This window comes from Rhinolophus sinicus, linkage group LG04, assembly GCF_036562045.2.
Source record: "Rhinolophus sinicus isolate RSC01 linkage group LG04, ASM3656204v1, whole genome shotgun sequence".
In the NCBI taxonomy this organism is placed as follows: Eukaryota; Metazoa; Chordata; class Mammalia; order Chiroptera; family Rhinolophidae; genus Rhinolophus; species Rhinolophus sinicus.
The window spans coordinates 145,995,336-146,014,085 of NC_133754.1; the positions used below are offsets into that span (position 1 = coordinate 145,995,336).

Sequence of the window (18,750 nt, forward strand, 5' to 3'; positions counted from 1 at the left end):
CGTAAGGCATTGATAGTGGGGAGATGCACTGATCAAAGGCTTCCATTTAATAAGAGTGCATGCATCTTCTCAGACTGATTTTGTACTTCATGAACTGTCATATCAAGGTACACAGCAAAAAGAACAAGCTAAATTATAAATTGCTAAAGCAATGAGCTCAAAATCATGAAAAATGTCCAGAAATTAAACTTTTCTGTGTGTATAAGTTCATGCTTAAGTGTTATTGTGAACATAAGTCCAAGGTAAACCATAAAACTGGAAAATTTAGTGCAAAAGTCATTCTCCATTTAAATCAAAATTTAAATGTCTTTAAATTTTAGGTAGCTAATCATCTGCCTATATTTTTCCCTTGCTCTAAGTGGGAACAAACAAAGTAGGCACTCGTGATCATCACCGTACAATATCTGAAATAAATGGATCCACCTCCTTTCAAAACTAGAGAAACACCATACATTACCCATCCTGATTCTTGCAAGATGTCTTGGGACACCTGCCTTGTTATTTCCACTTAGGATAGTTTCACAAATACTGAATAAATTCAGAAAACAGATACCATCTTTCAGTTTTCAAATTTAAAAAAAAAAAAGAAAAGAATGCCCTGGAATGTCTCTTCTGAAAGACCTTAACCATTAACCATGGTTTTGAGTAAAGAAAGAGCTGGGGTCAAATGTAGGTGACAATGACATGGAGAAAGCATTCCCTGGTCAATGTTTTCTGAACTTTGCCTCATGCTTGTTTTATCAAATCATAGGCTATCAATCACCTTGCAAATCTAAAACCAGCAGCTCTCCCCGAGTATACTCATAGGTCCAGTGAGAGAAAGCCAACATCAGCTCCTCCAAGGTGTTGCTGGGAGCAATTTCATCACCATTGTTGTTGTTATACTTCCTGAACTCCCCCGTCATGTACTTCTCAATGGTCAACCATTGGTTGGCTGAATGGCAATAGATTAAGAAAACTTCCAAGAACCTATGAGGAGAAAAAAGAGTCCACTTAAGTCCCACAAGGCAGCAAAGGTGGGACTTAGATTACTGAACAGTCAGCAGTCGGGGACATTACCCAGCTCTGGTCTGATGCAGCCTCAATGCACATGTCCTTGCTTTCTATGGAATGCAAAGATTGGGGGTTTTCCCATGCTTACCCCACCCCTTCTCTTTGAGGAAACTCCTGTGCTCTATAACATTTCTTGTAAATACAACAGTAAAACTTTACTATAAGTTCTCAGCACTGAATTATGTTCTGTCTTAGTAAATGAATGCAAGTGTATGGAGACACTCAAGTGAAAGTAACAAGAGTTCATTCTTATCAAGTTTCTGCTGTCTATAAGATATTAGAGGAAGAAACTATGCTTAAAATATAAATGTTTTTCTGCCATATTGTTCCTAGACATTAGTAACTACACCAAGGATCTCCCTGTTTCATGTAGAGAGGTGAGTCACGAGCTCTGCCTGAACTTTTCTACTCTCATAAATTCAGTGATTTATGTATCCTTGGGATGTCTAATTCTCTTTTTACCAGTCTCCAGAACTATGGAAGGAAGAAACCAAAAGTAAGGTCTTGAGGAACTTCCTTACGGTCTCGTATTTCTCATAACTAATAGAGCTGAGAAGAAATTGATAGAAATTCCTACTTAAAACGAAGAGCCAGGGTGCCAATACTTTCTCACCTTGGTGTGTAGGGGATGGTTTGGGGTTTCACTTGGTTGAAGGTATAGATCAGTTTTTGAGCAGCTCTTTGTTGTTGAATTTCCTACAAAATAGAGAGCATTGATAAAAACATTGGTTTACTATCACATGCCTGCTAATTAATGATCATACTTTCTAGAGGCCTCCCAAGAGTGATTTTCCACTTTATTCAACTCCCACCATTGCCCACTCCAAAAGCAAAAGCTCTACAAAACAAAAGTAACAAAATACCACCACTTCCAAAAAAGAATAGGCTATCCTTTGAGTCAAAGACAATGACCTTCAATCAGGATGTAGCCAGAGCTCCTTTCTTTGACCTGTCCATCTGGGCTCTGGGTCTCTGACTTACCCTGAGGCAAAGATGAAGCACAGTACACTCCTGGAAGATTTTGTGCCATGTCTGCACAACCTCAGGAAGAAAGGACTTCACAATGAAAACCTGCCCTGGCTTGAGAATGTCATCCTCAGACCAGGTACTGATGACTCTCATGGCTTTGCGGAGGCCACCATCCATCTCCTCTCGGGACAAGACCTGGATCATTGCAGCTCTCCCGCGCTGAGACCAAGAAGACATGCTTTTATCAAGATTCAATGGGGAACTCTCCTCCAGCCTATAGACAGTCACTTCTTCTCCTGCTGCAAAGAGAAGTGTAGGTGAGGCATTCAGTAAGATCCTATGTCTATGACATAGATAGCATCCTAAATATCAACTCAGAATCAGTTTGGTTTCCCAAATGACCAGAGGAGAATGAGAATTTCACCTACACAGGAACAGGTAGAAAACGAAGACATGGATCCAGCCATGTTTTTACTTTATTTATTGTCCAGTAAAGAAGCAGAGGGGGAGAAGGGAGAAAGTATCAAATTATATGCAAGAATTAAGTTGTTCTTATCGTAGACTATTGCTGGACAAAAACAAAGTCAAAGTAGTAAAGACATGCTTCTTTCGTTAAAGTTTAAATATTTCCAAATAGATAGTTCAACCCATTTTTTAATTACCATCCTCCTTATGAGCATTATTAGACATTTTTTTCTAATTTTTCTAAAATGCCCCTCCTTCCCATGCCATTTTAATAACAAAGATATACTGCATGATCTGTTTATGTGCTGTGTACAGTGATATATATATATTTATAAAAGAATGTTTTTTTCCTCCCTTGGAGGTGATAGCACCCCCACTGAGAATGCATGCTTTAACCCAGTTGAGTTAGATAGAATCAAGGTCATACCCCAGAGATTCTCCCTTCATCCTTTGTGCCTTTGGACAAGTTACTTAGAGCCTCACTTTCCTCATCAGTAAAATGGAAGTTAAAGTAACTCTCCCTTCGTGGGGTCATAAAGATTAAATATGTTAACCTGGCTAAAGTGAACTGGAACCTCAGATACAAACTCAATCCCACTTAAAAGATTTTAGACACAAAAAGCTCTTTAACTGCTGTACAGCTTCCACTTTTAGGCTGTTCAACAGGGAACAACAAGAACTCAGCCTAGACCCCACCTAATGCAACGTTCAGTGCTTTCTAACAGAAGTAACATATTCTATACACAACTTCGGTCCAGCCTGTGTTTACTTTTCTCCTTTCATCTCTGCTTCAATTGACTTTTGTTGTGTGTGAACACTATACTAGTTTACCAAAAAAGGAATGTATTTGCTCACTCTTGTATTTAATTGCTTACTAAAAAACATGTCTAGGTAATGCTTAGTAATATATTTCCAAGTGTTTATTCTTGGTGCCCAGATAAATGCCAGTGCAGACCTCTTTGGAGTTCTAAGTACCTAGAGGATTTAGAGCAGAGTTACTGAGTTGCAAAACCAGCCATGGAGCCAAGTGGAAGGAGAAGGCATCTGCATCAATAATCAGAAGCCACTTGATTTGTTCCCATGTGAAGAGTGTGAGGAGAATCAAGATCTAGGACAGTGTGGGGACCCTTGTTACATTGTCGACTGACTAGACAGAGAAACTCTGGTAACAGTGTCTAACACAAGCTTGTTTTTCTTTACTACTCCAGCCTTGGAAAATGATGTTTGCTATCTAAGCTAAGAGCAATTAGCATACACAAAATAAAACAAACAAATAAAAAACAATATACAAAACATTTCTCTTCAGATGCCTGTAGCTTTTACCATATTGACATTTATCGCTTCCTTCTGTGTTTATCACACATGGTTGGTTGGTTCTTTCCTACTTACTTTCCAGCCTTAAATCAGTGAATGCCAGGTGCAACATTATTGTTTTCCCAACTGCTGCTCATTATCGGTCCCATCCCCACAGTATTAGATTTTGACCCTAGATGCCAGCCGGGTGGTTAACAAGAGTTTCCATTTTAGGAAATTAATCTCACTAAACTGCAACCATTGGCAAAACAAAATTTTCAACTAAAGTGATTCAAAGTGGTTATCCCTTTGATTTACTCATATATTGTGCCTCTGGCCTTGGCACAGCCTCAAGAAGGTAGAAATGCACTCACCAAAGAGTTGGATTGGTGTAAATGGTATAGTCTGAGAAAGCCTCATTAAATTGTTCCTTTCAATGGCTGTAAAGAAAAACAAATTTACAGAAACAGATGCATCAGTGTGTTGTATCTATAGCAAGCCTCCCATATCAGTATATTCATATAATACTAAATTATTTCATTTCAAAGATCCCTTTGTCAAAAATATCATCTATAATACAGTATTTTAAATGAACTAGGCCTTAAACAGTTAGGATATCCCAGTCTTAGGCACAGATTATATGAGATTACATAACATGGTCGGAGGTAGAGCTTTCACCTTCGCTCTTCTGAATACTGAATTACATAATAATCCATACATACATGGAACTTTCTTTTAAAGGGCACTTTAATCTGTGGTCGTCATTTCTCTGGTTTTTCCTTTCTAGAGCAAATCTAATGCACAGTGGACTGTGGGGACATCTACTGTTGACTTTGCACAGCTCACCTTCTTTTCCCAGAGAGAGCTAAAGACCAGTTTTAATTAGAAGCAAGTGATCTGCATTTGCCTGTTAAGAGCCATATCCTAACAGATCAGAGTCCATATGAGTTACGGTATTCCTCACCAGAGACTTTCTTAAATTGACAGCTGGAGTCAAAATAATGGATTACAGCTGAGCTGAAAGACTCAGTTTTAAGAGTCTGGGATGTGGAGTCTGGAATCCACTGAAGCACTGTTCACTACAGAGGAGAATTCAGGATAAGGCAGTCTGTTACAGGACCCCAAACATATAACCTTGATATAATAATGGTAATTATCACACTATTAAACTCTTACTCATGTACTGAGCTTCAGATCATGTAAAAAGCTTGCTTATGTATTATTTCATGCAATGCTGCGAACAATGACAGCCAAAAGACCACCCGATGGCATGAGTCCAGTTGGGGGTTATATTGCTTTGCATTTCAAAGTGTTTCCTTCTTAATTCTGAACTAGCCAGTTGGCAGATTGTTCCTCATGAAGGGCAAGTGCAATGATTCTCACCTTGAAAGAAAGACACCTGAGCAATGTGCAGTGATGTTGCTTAAGAGTCAAGACCCTTGACACCTTGTTTAATAACATCCTTGTAAGATGTCTTTGTTGAACTTACTCTGTGGGATTGGCATTCGTTCAATGGTTATGTTCACTGAGAGCCCAGTGAGGGTACAGAACCCTCCTCAAAAAACTAGTCTCAGACCTATCTCTTCCCTAATGCAAAATGTGGAGATCTCTGGCTTTGGGCTGACTTTGAGCTTGTAAGGACTTGTTAGATCTCAAGGTCATCTTTCCCCTTCACAATATGTAACGTGCAAATACAAACATTTAAAAAAATTTTTCTTAAATCTTAACAACATATTTTCCCAAGTTAATGGCAACGTAAAAAATCTAAATGTTCTTCTCATCAGAGTGAACAACTTTTCAAATTGGGAGCTATATCAATACTACAAAGTCATCAAAGTTTCTGTTTACAATGCAGAATCACAGACATTTAGCTCAGTTGACATGTCTGCACATGCATCCTACCTGAATAATGATGGTGAGGCTCTTGAGGGCTCTTTAAGGAGGCTGAGATTTCTGAAATTATAGAGAAGATTGGCATTTTAATTACTTGGCTGGAGATAAATACATGTCTCTGAATATATTGTCTTCAAAGTTATTGTTGAACAGGTTAATCAGAATGGCTTCTTGGTATTCGAGAAAGATTGCCTAATATTCTTTAACCACATTATTGCACATGGTACCCTGACAGTTTCCAATCATCAATGCAATATCTCCAAACATATTTATGTAGGGAATTGAAGAAAGACAGGTAATATTAGCCTCAAAGATGTAATTCCTCTGAACCAATTACACCTCTGGGTTGCAGAAGGCATTCAGCTGCCCATCACACTTCATGACATCCCAGAAGCACAATTCTCTGAGCTCCCTACCAAGAAGCAGTACCCATATAAAGACATTATTAATACCAAGTTATTAGTAGACGACTTCACTGACCTAAAATGACAACAAAATGATGGGAGGTATATACCACAAAACAAAGGAATGGGTGGAGAATATGACACCAAGGGATTTGTTTGGTTACAGAAGGACTATGCTGGGAACACCTCCTGCAAATTTAACCGGTTCTCCTCTGTGTGCTCCAGTCCTAAATTACAAGGCTCCAGAGAAATCCTTTGCAACAGTTTTGCCATTTCATAAAATCAAAATTAAAGTGGAGAACTTCAGTCTCATGGTGGTAGCTACTTTATACCTAGTAGAGTACACAGCATAATGAGCCCAATTTCATAGATCTCTCTGGCTTGTTGTTGCTGGATAAGGAACAAAAATCCCTTCCTTTGGGGGTGCTTGGTAAAAAATGGGATCAGCAGAAAAGGCTTTTCCTTTCGGAGTTCATTCAATAATATTAATAAGAATAAAGTATTCAGCCCCCATTATAGGCTATGCTAGGTGTGACAGATGTGAATAAGATGAGTCTCCCACCCTAGAGGAAAGCAAATATAAAACACTGGGATAGAAAGACATGTAAACTATAATCACAATATAGTTTACTAATTTATATAATAGAGTTGTATGCATAAGCCTGTGGAACCCTCATAGACAAATAATGGGAAATACTTAAAGAATATGGGTATCTAAGTCTGATAAAGCTGAGTGTCAGTCCTGGTTTTACCACTTAAGGAGCTGTGCAATCTTGTTCACGTTCATTCAACACATATTTATTGAACACCTACTATGTACCAGACACTGGTCTATGCTTAAGAGAAAGAGCAATAATGAACACAGATAAAGTCTCTGGCTATATTCTAGTAAAGGGAAATAGAAAAGAAACAAACAACAGAATATATAATGTACATAGTATGTTATTTACATATCAAGTTAAGAGGGTTAGGAAATATGAGGGATAGGGCGATTACTATTTTATATAGGATCGTTAGGCAAGGCCTCTTTGATAAGGTGACATTTGAACATAGACCTGAAGGAAGAGAGGGGGAAAGTCACATGGATAAATGAAGAGCATTCCAGGCAGAGGCAACAGCAAGTGCAAACGCCCTGAGGCAGGACCACGCTGGCTGTGGTAAGGAGGAGAGTGTGGCCAGAGTGTACTGTCCTGAGAGAAAATGAAGTTGGAGAGTTGGAAGAGGGGAAGCTGATTGACAGGCCCTATCGATCATGTTTAGACTGCTTTTATAGAGTGCGATAGAACGCTGTTTGAACAGAAGAGTGACTTAATTTGCCTTTCAGTTTAAAAAGGTTATTCTGCTTGCTCTCTGGAAATAGACAGCAATAGTCCGGAGGCCATTCAGTAATCCAGGGAAGAGATGAAGAGTGGTATGTAGAGGTAGCAGAGTGATCATATTCTTGATATATTTTAAAGAACTTAAATGATGGGTGAGCTGCGGGGATGCGAGAAAATGGGAGATAAGTATGATTGCAAGGGTTTGGCCTCGGCAACTAGATGAATGGAGCTGCCACTTCCTGAGATGGGGGAGAAGGAAGGTGGAACCTTTTGTTTGAGATGCCTTCTAGACACCACATGGAGGTGTTAATAGGTGGGTGGTCATGTTGTGCATAGCAGAAATATTGAATGTAAGGGTCCATGAATGCGAGTCTGGGAATTTGGACCGAGGCCGGGCAGTCAGGAGAAAGAGCAAGCAATTTATAGCCTATCCTGTAGGTAAAGGGAAGCATTGAAGGTTTCCACATAAGTGATGACTGATTGTTCAGAAAGATAATTCCAGTAGGAACATGGGAAAGTTTAATGGGAGAGAAAACAACCACAATGCTAACACAATATCAAGGGCAAAAGAAAGTATACACTTTTTATTTAGGAAAGTAAATGTTGGAGGTTTTAAGGCAGGAGCAGTGGGGTAGAACAAAACGGACATCATCTAAAGATGGAGGTGGTGATGATAGAGAGTTAGAAGGCGAAGTTGATAGCTAACAGAAGTGTTGGGAAGGGCACATAAATGACTAAGATTTCCAGCTTGGGTGATGGAAGAGGAGGCTATCGGAGAAACCAAGAGTCAATCAACAAAGAAAAAGAAGAACAGCTGGGGAAAAATAGTCTCACGGAACCTTAGGAAATGGATAAAATGGTCAACATCAAATGCCATGAGTTTGATGAGGACTAAAAAGGGGTCATGTGACTTAGCAGTTAGAGTGGAGTTTCGGTGGAGTGGTAGGGACCGACACCATGGGCTGATGATCACATGTTAATACTTTATCAATTAAGTTGGAGGTGAGGGAGAGACAGGAGCGCCAGTTTGAAAGCTAGGTAAAATCAAGAAAAAGATTATTTTCTTCTTTTGTATAGAAAATGACATAAATTTGTTTGTAGGTAGAAAAGAAGGAATTGAGAAGGATACCAGTACGGAAAACCCAATAAGTAAGGTGAAACAAGGTCATAGAAAAGGTGCCCAATCTGCATCAAGGAGTGAAGAATATGGAAAAAAAGCCCATAGATTGTGGTGAAGTTTGACAGTATCTATTGAGAGTGACTTTACTTGGGAGTTGTCTAACATGGCCTAGCCTTACTTAGCCATTTGGAGCAGAGTCCTACTGAAGCCATGTAGGAAAAAGTAATCACATGCAATTTTATGAATGGCTCTTAATGAGCAATATATGTAGAAAAGTGACAGTAAGAGTGGTTAAACAGTCTAAATAATCTCAGTGGTTATACCCTCAGTCACGGAGAAAACTGAAAAACTAGTCAAAAACAGTCAATTCAAAAAATTTTAAAGCAGATATCAGACCTGATTTATCTGGAGAAAGATAGTCAACTTTCTACTTTTCTACTGAACTTTCTACTTTGCATAGTAGATAAAAATCATAGATAGAATTTCCAGAACGACAAAAATCTCAGCAGAAGAGTAAACCTCATCATAAACAAGATGAAAAAAACAAAATGTTTAAATATAAAAACTTACTGCCAACTCCATTTGAACTCCTCAACCTGTTTGAAAAATTAAAGTTGTTTAGATAATGCTTTAAATTTTTCAACGATCAAAGGAAATATATGTTAGACAGTAACAAAACAGTCTACACGTATGTGTGTGTGTATGTGTATTTCTTTGAAAGAGAAGTATCAGCTATATCTGATCCCTATCTTTATCAGTAGAGAAATAGTTTACAGCCATATAATTATTTTCATAGAAAAATGAGTACCAGATATGCATGTAATTCATTTATTGTATATGCCCTAAGCTAACTGAAAACCAGTTGTTGGTTTTGGTTTTAATTAGCTATGTGATCACACAACATATATAAAATTTAACTGTGTTTGTATTGTTCTGGATCAATTAAATTAAAGGGTTCCTGAACTATGCAAAACAGATGCCTACAAATTAGTCTGTGTATGTCTCCAGACAAGCCTACAAATCAGTTTCATTAGCCCACGTGGCCCCTAAATGTTCACAGGCTGAAATTAGCTCTCTTTAAATTGTTACTTGCCCTGCTTAAGTGCACAAGTGGCCACAGGCAAGTTTGAATAAATGCATTCAAAGAATATCTCCAGTATTTAAGGTCCTCAGGGAAGAAAGTACAATTACAATTATTGTTTAATTTCATGCTGCAATAACCCACTACTTTGCATGAGCACGAACTACTGAACCTTTGGGAGAAGAAAGTCATGTGCACTTTAAGACTAGAGGAAAGCTTGCACAGAGAGACCTTGGGGGTGGGGGCTGCAGGAAAAAGGCCATCTCAAGTGGAGCTGACTGCAAACTACAAGTCACATTTCACCCACTTGGTATCAACTGGCCCTTTGCAGAGTAGATGGTTTTCAAATTTTATTTCTCAGCCAATCTTTGCTTGGCTGGTTTTCAAATTTTATTTCTTTGAATAATTAAAATTCCAGGAAGACACTCAAGTCTACAATCATGTGAGTTCTCTATCTCCTCTCTCTCTCTTTTTATCCTTATCTTCCTTTCTCTCTCTGTCTCCATCCTTCTCAAAGAGTAACTGCCTTGACAAACACTTTAGGATGTTAATGATGAAACAAAAATAAAAAAGATCAACCTCATAAACAAGAAGCAAAAAAGAATTTTAACAAGAATTATTTTTAAAATTAAAGAAAAACTATCAGGTCTTCAGTCTAAGTCTTTTTCTTTAGCAAGATAGTTTTATTTCTACTCTTTAATGCAAATTTCACAATCATCAGAAAATATATAATACTCCTTATTCCATGTATGCTTTTTTGACACTGAAAAGACAAATGTTTAATTTGCTATAGTAGTAAGGTGTTTCATTATATTCTTAAAAGGCACTGAAATGAGATCTTATTGCCAGAAGCAGGAAAACCGGGAGGAAAAAAATGATTTTCATTCACTCTTGCTAACAAAAGAAAAATATTGTCATTGGACCTACATTTTTTTCTCCTTTCTGACCAAATTAAACCTGTGTTCCCAATCGGGTTAGAAAAAACAGAAGCCGAAAGTGCTTCCAGACAGACATTCAGAAATACTCACAGGGAGTTCCTATTGAGGTTGGTGCTCCGGGAATTCCACAAGGAGTTTTTACTCAGATCCTGAGCAGAAGGGCAAGGTCATTACATGTTCACCCAACATTCTCCCACCCCAAGCTTCCAGTAAAACACACTCCTTGGAGGGTAGATTTCCTTTTCTCCCCCTTCCTCTAGCTCAACATTTCTCTTTTACTAAACATACTAAGCATAGGCTAGAAAGATGCATAATGTTGGCACAAAGTCAGAGTAACTCATTGTTGACAGACTTCAACAGAATGAAATTACTTTTATGAGGACATCAAAGAGAAAATGCAATATGCAGGTTTTTACAGAAATGAGAGTGAACGTATAAAATCAGTTAATAACATGAAAGAAGAAATGAAGGTCACCGTTGAAAGGAAACATCAATCTTTACATTATTATGTCCTATCATCAGGAGATTATTGTTTCAGTTGATTATTTAGAATAACCTTACCCTGAAATTATCTCATTCTATTTCCTACTTAGATTCAACTATTATTTCTTGAAACCTACACTGCAGGCATTACTCTAGGCGTTTCCACTGGTGTTATTTTTATTATCTAATATCAATAATCTCATAAGGACATCTTAGCCCCATTTTAGAGATACAGCTACTGAAACTCATAGGTTAATTGACGTACATAGCTTTGAAATCTAGGATGTGGCAGAGCCAGGATTTGACAGGGCAGGCGGGTCCCTGCCTCCATTTGCCTGCAAGCAGTCTTACATTTTACTTTCAAAACCTTTCACAGGTCACAGTCCTACAGGAACATCTGCGATTGCCAGCATACATTCATACAGGTAATGTGTATGTGGTTCCCAAATTCAAAGAGATAATGTTCAAACCAAAACAAAATTAGATATCCTTTGTTAGTCTAACTACATCAAATTCTTCACATGGTAGATGGCAGTAAAACAGGCACAGATTTGTAGGTGGTAAAAAAAACAAAACAGACTGCAGAGTCACAGAACCTCAGTGTTGGAGAAACACTGAGGGTCCCTTACCCTTCAATGCCCACATCCCAAAGGGACTCCAACACATCTGCAAAGAGGTTTGCTCAGCCACTTTGACTAACCACACTAAGTGAAAAACTTAGTACTTCCAGAAATAAACAATTCCATCCTTGGAAAGCTTCACTTGCTAAAAATTCCTCCTCAAATTGGGCTGAAATCTGTCTCCCAGTAGCTTCTATATGTTGATTCTAGCTGTACCTCTTAAAAGCGTTTTGAAAATATCTTATTTTACTTCCACATGGCACCTTTCATATATTTGAAAACAGTTTCAAAACTTCCTGGATTCTTTATTTCATGCTAAAAATACCCAGGTTAAATTATTGAGTAGATAAATTGCATAAAGAAAAACAAGAAAAAAACTAAGTGGGGAGGGTAAAAAAAACTGAGCAAATATTCAAAGTAAAGATTTAAATGTAATATGTAGAATCCAATTAAGGGACATGAAAGTAAACCAGACATAGTTAAGAAGTTAGAGAAGTATTGTGTGCATGAATGCTTTTTGCAAAGTATGGATATCAAATAAAAGGTTTTTACCTCTTGAGACTGCTTTAGATAATCACTGACTTGTATAGCATGCAGTTCAATTTCTTTCGTTTTCCTTTTCTGATACGCACTACATTCTAGACCTTTGTTAAAAGGAAAAAAAAATGGAGAAAACATGAAAGTGTGTTATATTCAAATCACAGTTCCCAAATAGAAAGATTTGAACATAGTGCATTCATCTAAATTTGAAGATAGGCTTTTTTCCCTCTTTTTAGCAAGTTTTACCAACAATCCTTTGTCCTCTTTTTCATGTGGTTGAAAGCTATATATCCTGTTTCTATTCTCTAGTAGTTACTTGTACATTTGTAACAATTTATGCTTCTCTATCAAAGTCAAGAATTAAGTTATCCATCACCTGCCCAACTATAAAACACCTTCTCGTGCAGCCTGTTGTCCATGATTTAAAATAAATGAAAGTTTAGTTCCAAATTCATTAGGAACCCTTCTTTAACAAATGCATCAAGCATGATAGTAAGCTACCTTAAAAAACAAGAAAAAAGAAATAGAAAAGCAGAAACAAACAAAAAAAATGGAAAGAAATGCCAGCAAATGGGTTTAATTTTCAGACTTTCTTTAAAAAAGGTGACAAGAATCATTGTTATTAATTTTTTTAATATCTGATACCTACAGAGTCACTGACATATAGTAGTCGGATTCATTCTGAGAATAATACTTATTAACTAAATGTAGAAGATAACAGTTGTATTTTTGTTCCCTTGTAATGTTGTGCTAGGGGGAAAAAGTACTCAAGAAGTACAAAAGAGTATATTATAAAATCACAAAATTTCATATATGGTATTCTTTGTAATATCATAAAATTATGACAAGTATGGTTGCAATGATAGCACAGTATTATAATTAAAATAAAATACCTATAGATAAAGCTAAAAATGTACTTTTTCCTTTTCACTGTTAATTTCCTCAGAACTTTACTTTTGTTTAAAGAGAACTACTTGACAGGTGAATTCCCACCCTCAAGCCTTTATTTATTTTTAAATTATTTTTCAATTAACTCAACTTAGACACATTTCAGAAAACTAAGATTCTCAACTCAGGACGTTTTTCAAGGAAGATACTGGGAGGAGTCCAGGCACCTGGACTAGTTCTTTCCCTAGGTCTTCTCTATCCTTCTGATCATTGGACTTAATGAGATTCTTTCCGAGACTCCTCATGCCACCCCCATCTTTCTCTGTTTGAAATTCATTGGAAATAATTTAAATAATTTCAGGGGAAGAGGATGCGTGAAATGGCTAAAGGTGTTCAAGAAGTACAAACGTCCACTTAGAACATAAATAAATCCTGGGGATGTAATGTATAGCATGGTAAGTATAGTTAACAATATCGTATTTTATAGTTGGAAGTTGAATCTTGAAAGTTCCCATCACAAGAAAAAGAAATTGTTAACTATGTGTGGTGATGGATGCTAAGTAAATTTGTTGTGGTAATCATTTTACAATATATACATATATCAAATCATTATGTTATATACCTGAAATTTACACAGTTATATGTCAATTATACTTTAATAAAAAAAAATTTTAATAATTTAAGTAAGAATGATATACAATAACTTAAATATCAGACAATTTATTTTTAAAAATATATGTGCATAATATAAATATATATTAATGAATAAAATGAATACATTTACAATTGGTCCTAGAATCATATCTTTAGGTATAGATTTGATTTATTCAAAATTATGGGTTCTACTAAACTGTGTGGTTTAAGGCAAGACAATTAAGCTCTCAAATCCTATCTGTAAATTAAGGGTGTTCTGAATAATTTAATTTCTAACGTCTCTTTTGATTTAGAGCCCTCTTGATCCTCAGTGATTTAACAGACAATTGAGTATTTTTAAAACATAAATCAGGGTTTATGAACCTTGACATTTTAGGCTGGATGACTCCTTGTTAGGGGAGGAACTGCCCATGCATTGTTTGATAGTTAACAGCACCCTTGGCCACTGCCTCTTGGTTGGTAACCACCAACCATAAGAACAAGCAAGTTTTAAAGGAGCATCATAACGTAGGTTTCAATACAACATCTATTTGCACCTTAAGTTGAGTATTTCAAATAATTTTAAATCTTCATGAGTCCTTAATTACATCATCCCTTCTCTTTAAAAATTAGTAAATTCTCTTATTATCTAATGCAAGAAGTTCAAAGTTCTAATTATTGCTCTCAATTCAGTTCATAATCTGTCTTCATCTTACCTGTCCTGGCTGATTTCACATTCTATGCCTAGAGCGTAGTCTTCGTTCCTACGTGGTTGACCCATCTTTTGTTCTCCACACACACTGTGATTATTAAATTTAAGGGATACTTGCTCATGGAATAAACACTATTTGTCAGCAGTAGTAAATAACCAACTCAACTTGATCCACTGAGCTCTAAGTGTCGGTATTAATGTCACATGAACCTTAATATTATAAAATTAGACAAACTCCACCCTATAAATCAGACTAATGGGACACACAGCCAGATTCAACAGCTCTGAATATAAAATACTATATAAATCTTAACTTTTTCTTTTCCAGATTCTGACAACTATTCCATTAAACACATGTAAATTTTGTCACTTTCATGAAAATTAAAAACAGAAAAGAGCTATTGTCCTAAAAAGGTGTGTCAGCCTCTCATTCCTTCATCTTCAACTGAAAGAACAGCAAGGACTATTAGTGGTCTAAAGACCATAGCCAGGTAGAGGAGACTGTACCAGAGTTTTGGGGATCCAAGAGTGTAGACTGTTACATACTTAACTGACTAAATTTGGACACCGTCAGCCAGTTCTTCCTGCACTCTTCTTCTTCCACGGCGTTATTTTCTCCTGGCTCTGAATTTGATTGGTCACTTTGAAAGCAGGCATTGACTGTTATGACCTGGAGAGAAAGACACTCATTGGAACACAGTGACATTAATCTGAAAACTTTGAGTCACATTAATAGAGGTACTATGTGAAGAGCAGTAGTTGTTAACACTGGCTGCACTTTAGAATCACCTAGGAAGCTTTGACTTCCCATCACTCATGCTGGCAGTTCACAAGCATCTATATGACTTTTCTATTTGTAGTCCTGATTAAGAACTAAAGTGGGGGGAGAAGGGCTTCTCAAAGTTGAATGTGCATCAGAATCACCCAGGACTGTGTTAAACCACAGCACACTGGGTCCTACCCCCTAGAATCTGTGATTCAATAGGTCTGGGGAGAGAGAGAATTTGAATCTCTAGTAAGTTTCCTTGCTGAAAGGAGACCACAATTTGAGAACCACTGGTATAAAGAAACAAAAGGGGAAAAAAATAAAATTAAAATACGGCTTGGATCCCGGAGAACTTGTGTTGGAATTCTAGCTCTGTCACTTAGAAGCTATATGAACTTGGGCAAAATACTTAATGTCTATCAGTCCCATTCCCTCATCATTAAAATAATACATAGCCAATAACAATGGTGCTTATGTACTTCCCAGGGGCAGAGAAGAAATGAGGTAAATTGATAAACTACAAAGCAATAAGCAAATGAAACTTATTAGTACTTGATCTCAGTTGCAATTCCTAGTTGAACTCTGGCCATTTTAACTATTCCACAAAATCTACTTAAATTCAAATTTCATGGGGTTCACAAACTCATAGCATTTTCCTAAAAGAGCCTTCCTTATCAAACTACATCTCTCAGTGATTTCATACCATTGTCTCAACATTTACCTCTTTGTTTCTGCTTCTCATTCTAAAAAGAGCTGAGGTGCTTTAAAAAATGTATCAAGATTATTATATGGAGAAAATGTGTGGAATTAAAAAGTGAAACAGGTCATTAAGATCGTGAAAGGTGAGGTCCCGTAGAACAGCTAACTCAGATCTAAGGCTTCCTAACAATAAACAAAAATATTCACTAAAGGAAAATGAAATCATCATATACAGAACTTGTGAGGTCTAGCTAAAACAATGGTTAGAGGGAATTTCATAGGACTAAATGCCTGAAAGTCTCAAATCAATGACCAAAGCTTCTACCTTAACAAACTAGGGGGGGAAAAGAGCAAATTAAACCCAAAGTAAACAGAATAAAGGAAATAATAAACTTAAGAGCAGAAATCAATGAAATAGAATTCAGAGAAAAATTAAGAGTGAAAACCAAGAGTTAGTTCTTTGAAAAGATTGATCAAACAGATAAACCTGTAGCCAAACTTATCATGAGACAAAGAAAGAAAACACAAATTTTAAATAGTAGGAATAAAAGAAGTGATGTCAGTAAAGATTGCACAGACAATAAAAGGATAATAAGATAATACTATAAACACTTCATGTCAATAAATTTAACAACTTAGGATCCTTACAACCAGTGTTGTGAACTCTGTATCTCGTACATTGCTTATCTCTATTTTGTTTAGTTCCTTTTCTGGAGCTTTGTTCTGTTCTTTTTTGGGGACATATTTGTCTCCCCATTTTGGCTGCTTCCCTGTTTGTTTCCATGTATTAGGTGGAGAAGCTATTATCTCCTGGTCTTATAGAGTGGCCGTATGTAGTAGGTGTACTGACCCCAGTGGTGCAGTCTCCATGGTCACCTGCTCCAGGTGCTCCAGGTGTGTGTGCCTTGTGTGGGTTGTGTATGTCCTCCTGTTGTAGTTGAGCCTTAGCTACTGTTGCATGTCAGTGGAAGGGACTGACCTTGGGCTGATTTGTTGTGAGGATTGGCCTTGACTACAGTGGAGAAGCTGTTGTGCAGGGACTGATCCCATGGAGCAGGATTCTCTTTAGGAGAGCTCTGTTACCTGCCCTTTGTATGTGTCATCTTTGGATGTGGCTGGGTAACTCTCTGGCTAGGTCCAAAGCTCATTACTGCCCAGGGTCACCTGCCATAAGCCACAAAGCAATCTGAAGATGGCTGTCACCCATGCTGGGATTGGAGGTGCCTGGAGAAGCAAAACAGTGAACATAGGCCAGCTGCTGCTCGTGCCAGACTTGTGGCTGCTTGGCAAGTGGTTTGGGACACCTCAAAGCTAGATACTACTTATTAGGGTTTTGTGAAACTTTGAGATAATTTAGGAAAGTTTGCATAATGAACCATGACAGGTCACATTATATGGAAAAGCCACTGGAAGCGACTTGGGTGGGTCCTCAAGTTGGGTGGGGCGGAAAAAAGAAAAATTCAACAACTTAGGTGCAATGGACAGATTCTTTGAAAATTACAAACAAAGCTCACTCAAGAAGAATCAGATAACCTGAAGAGCCCTATATCTATTACAGAAATTGAATGTGTAGTTAAAAACTTCCCACAAAGATGGTTTCATTGGTTAATTCTACCAAATAATTAATGTTGAAATGATATCAATTCTCTACAAACCCGCCCAGAAAACTGAACAAGAGGGAACACTTCCCAAATCAGTCAATAGGCCCAGCATCACCCTGACACCAAAACCAAACACATTACAAGAAAAGTCTAAAGAAAATTGTCCTCCAGAACATAGATACAAAAATCTTATCAAAATTTTAGCAAAATGAATAAAGTATATAAAAAAAGATAATACATCATGTCCAAGTGGGTTCATCTTAGAAAGGCTGATTTAATATTCTGAACATTAATTCTAACAGTACAAAATTAATTAATATAATTCATCATATTAACATAATAAAAATGGAAAAATCATCTGATCATATAAGTAGATGCAGAAAAAGTATTTGACAAATGTCAACATCAATTAATGATAAAAATTCTCAGAAAACTAGAAACAGAAGGGAAGTTCTTCAACCTGATAAAGGGCATCTACATAAAAATCTATAGCTAACATCATACTTACTGGTAAAAGACTAAATGCTTTTCCTCTAAGAGGAGAAACAAGGAAAGGATAATTGTCTTCACCACTTCTATTCAGTATTGTACTAGAGGTTCTAGTCAGTGTAATCAGGCAAGAAAAAGAAATGAAACACATCCAGATTTGAAAGAAAAAAGTAGAATTATCTTCATTTGTTGAAAACATGATCTTTTATATAGAAAATTCTAAAGAGGCAACAAAAAAAAAATACTCAAAATAAATAAGTTTAGCAAGGTTGTAGGATATTAAATCAATATTGCAAATATATTTCTATATACCAACAAATAATCAAATTTAAATTTTTAAATAATTGTATTTATATAAAATAAAAAATATGAAATACTTAGATACATTTTTTAAAAATCATGTGCAAGACCTGTATACTGAAAACTACAACACAACACTGAGAGAAATTAAAGACCTAAATACAAAGAGAGATATGTCATGTTCATAGACGGGAAAACTCATTATTAAGATGCCAATTTCTCCCCAAATTGAGTCACAGCAATTCTACTCACTCCAGCTGGCTTCTTTGTAAAAATTGACAAGCTGTCTCTACATATATGTGGAAAAGCAAAGAAACTAGAGTAACCAAAACAATTTTGAGAAAGAAGAAAAAAAATTGGCAGACTTATGTGATTTAAAGACTTATTATAAAGTTATAGTATTCAAGATACGAGTATGACATTGGCATAAAGATAGACATAAATAAATGGAACAAAACAGAGCCCAGAAATAGATCCACACTAT

At 36.7% G+C, this 18,750-nt stretch overlaps 1 protein-coding gene across 4 annotated transcripts in view; it reads right to left on the minus strand.

Annotated features, from left to right (window-relative positions):
* Nucleotides 1-18,750, minus strand: part of TRPM6 (transient receptor potential cation channel subfamily M member 6) — a 138,580-nt gene that overhangs the window by 14,335 nt on the left and 105,495 nt on the right. For 3 of the 4 annotated variants that reach the window (XM_019736693.2, XM_019736694.2, XM_019736697.2), the window contains exons 28-36: nt 14,958-15,081; nt 12,191-12,282; nt 10,626-10,684; nt 9,087-9,112; nt 5,683-5,733; nt 4,155-4,220; nt 2,035-2,321; nt 1,667-1,749; nt 764-969 (exon numbers count right to left, since the gene is read on the minus strand). In XM_019736693.2, coding sequence (XP_019592252.2) covers nt 764-969; nt 1,667-1,749; nt 2,035-2,321; nt 4,155-4,220; nt 5,683-5,733; nt 9,087-9,112; nt 10,626-10,684; nt 12,191-12,282; nt 14,958-15,081 — 994 coding nt within the window. The remainder of the gene's footprint in view (nt 1-763; nt 970-1,666; nt 1,750-2,034; nt 2,322-4,154; nt 4,221-5,682; nt 5,734-9,086; nt 9,113-10,625; nt 10,685-12,190; nt 12,283-14,957; nt 15,082-18,750) is intronic. The other variant, XM_019736695.2, reaches the window with a different exon arrangement.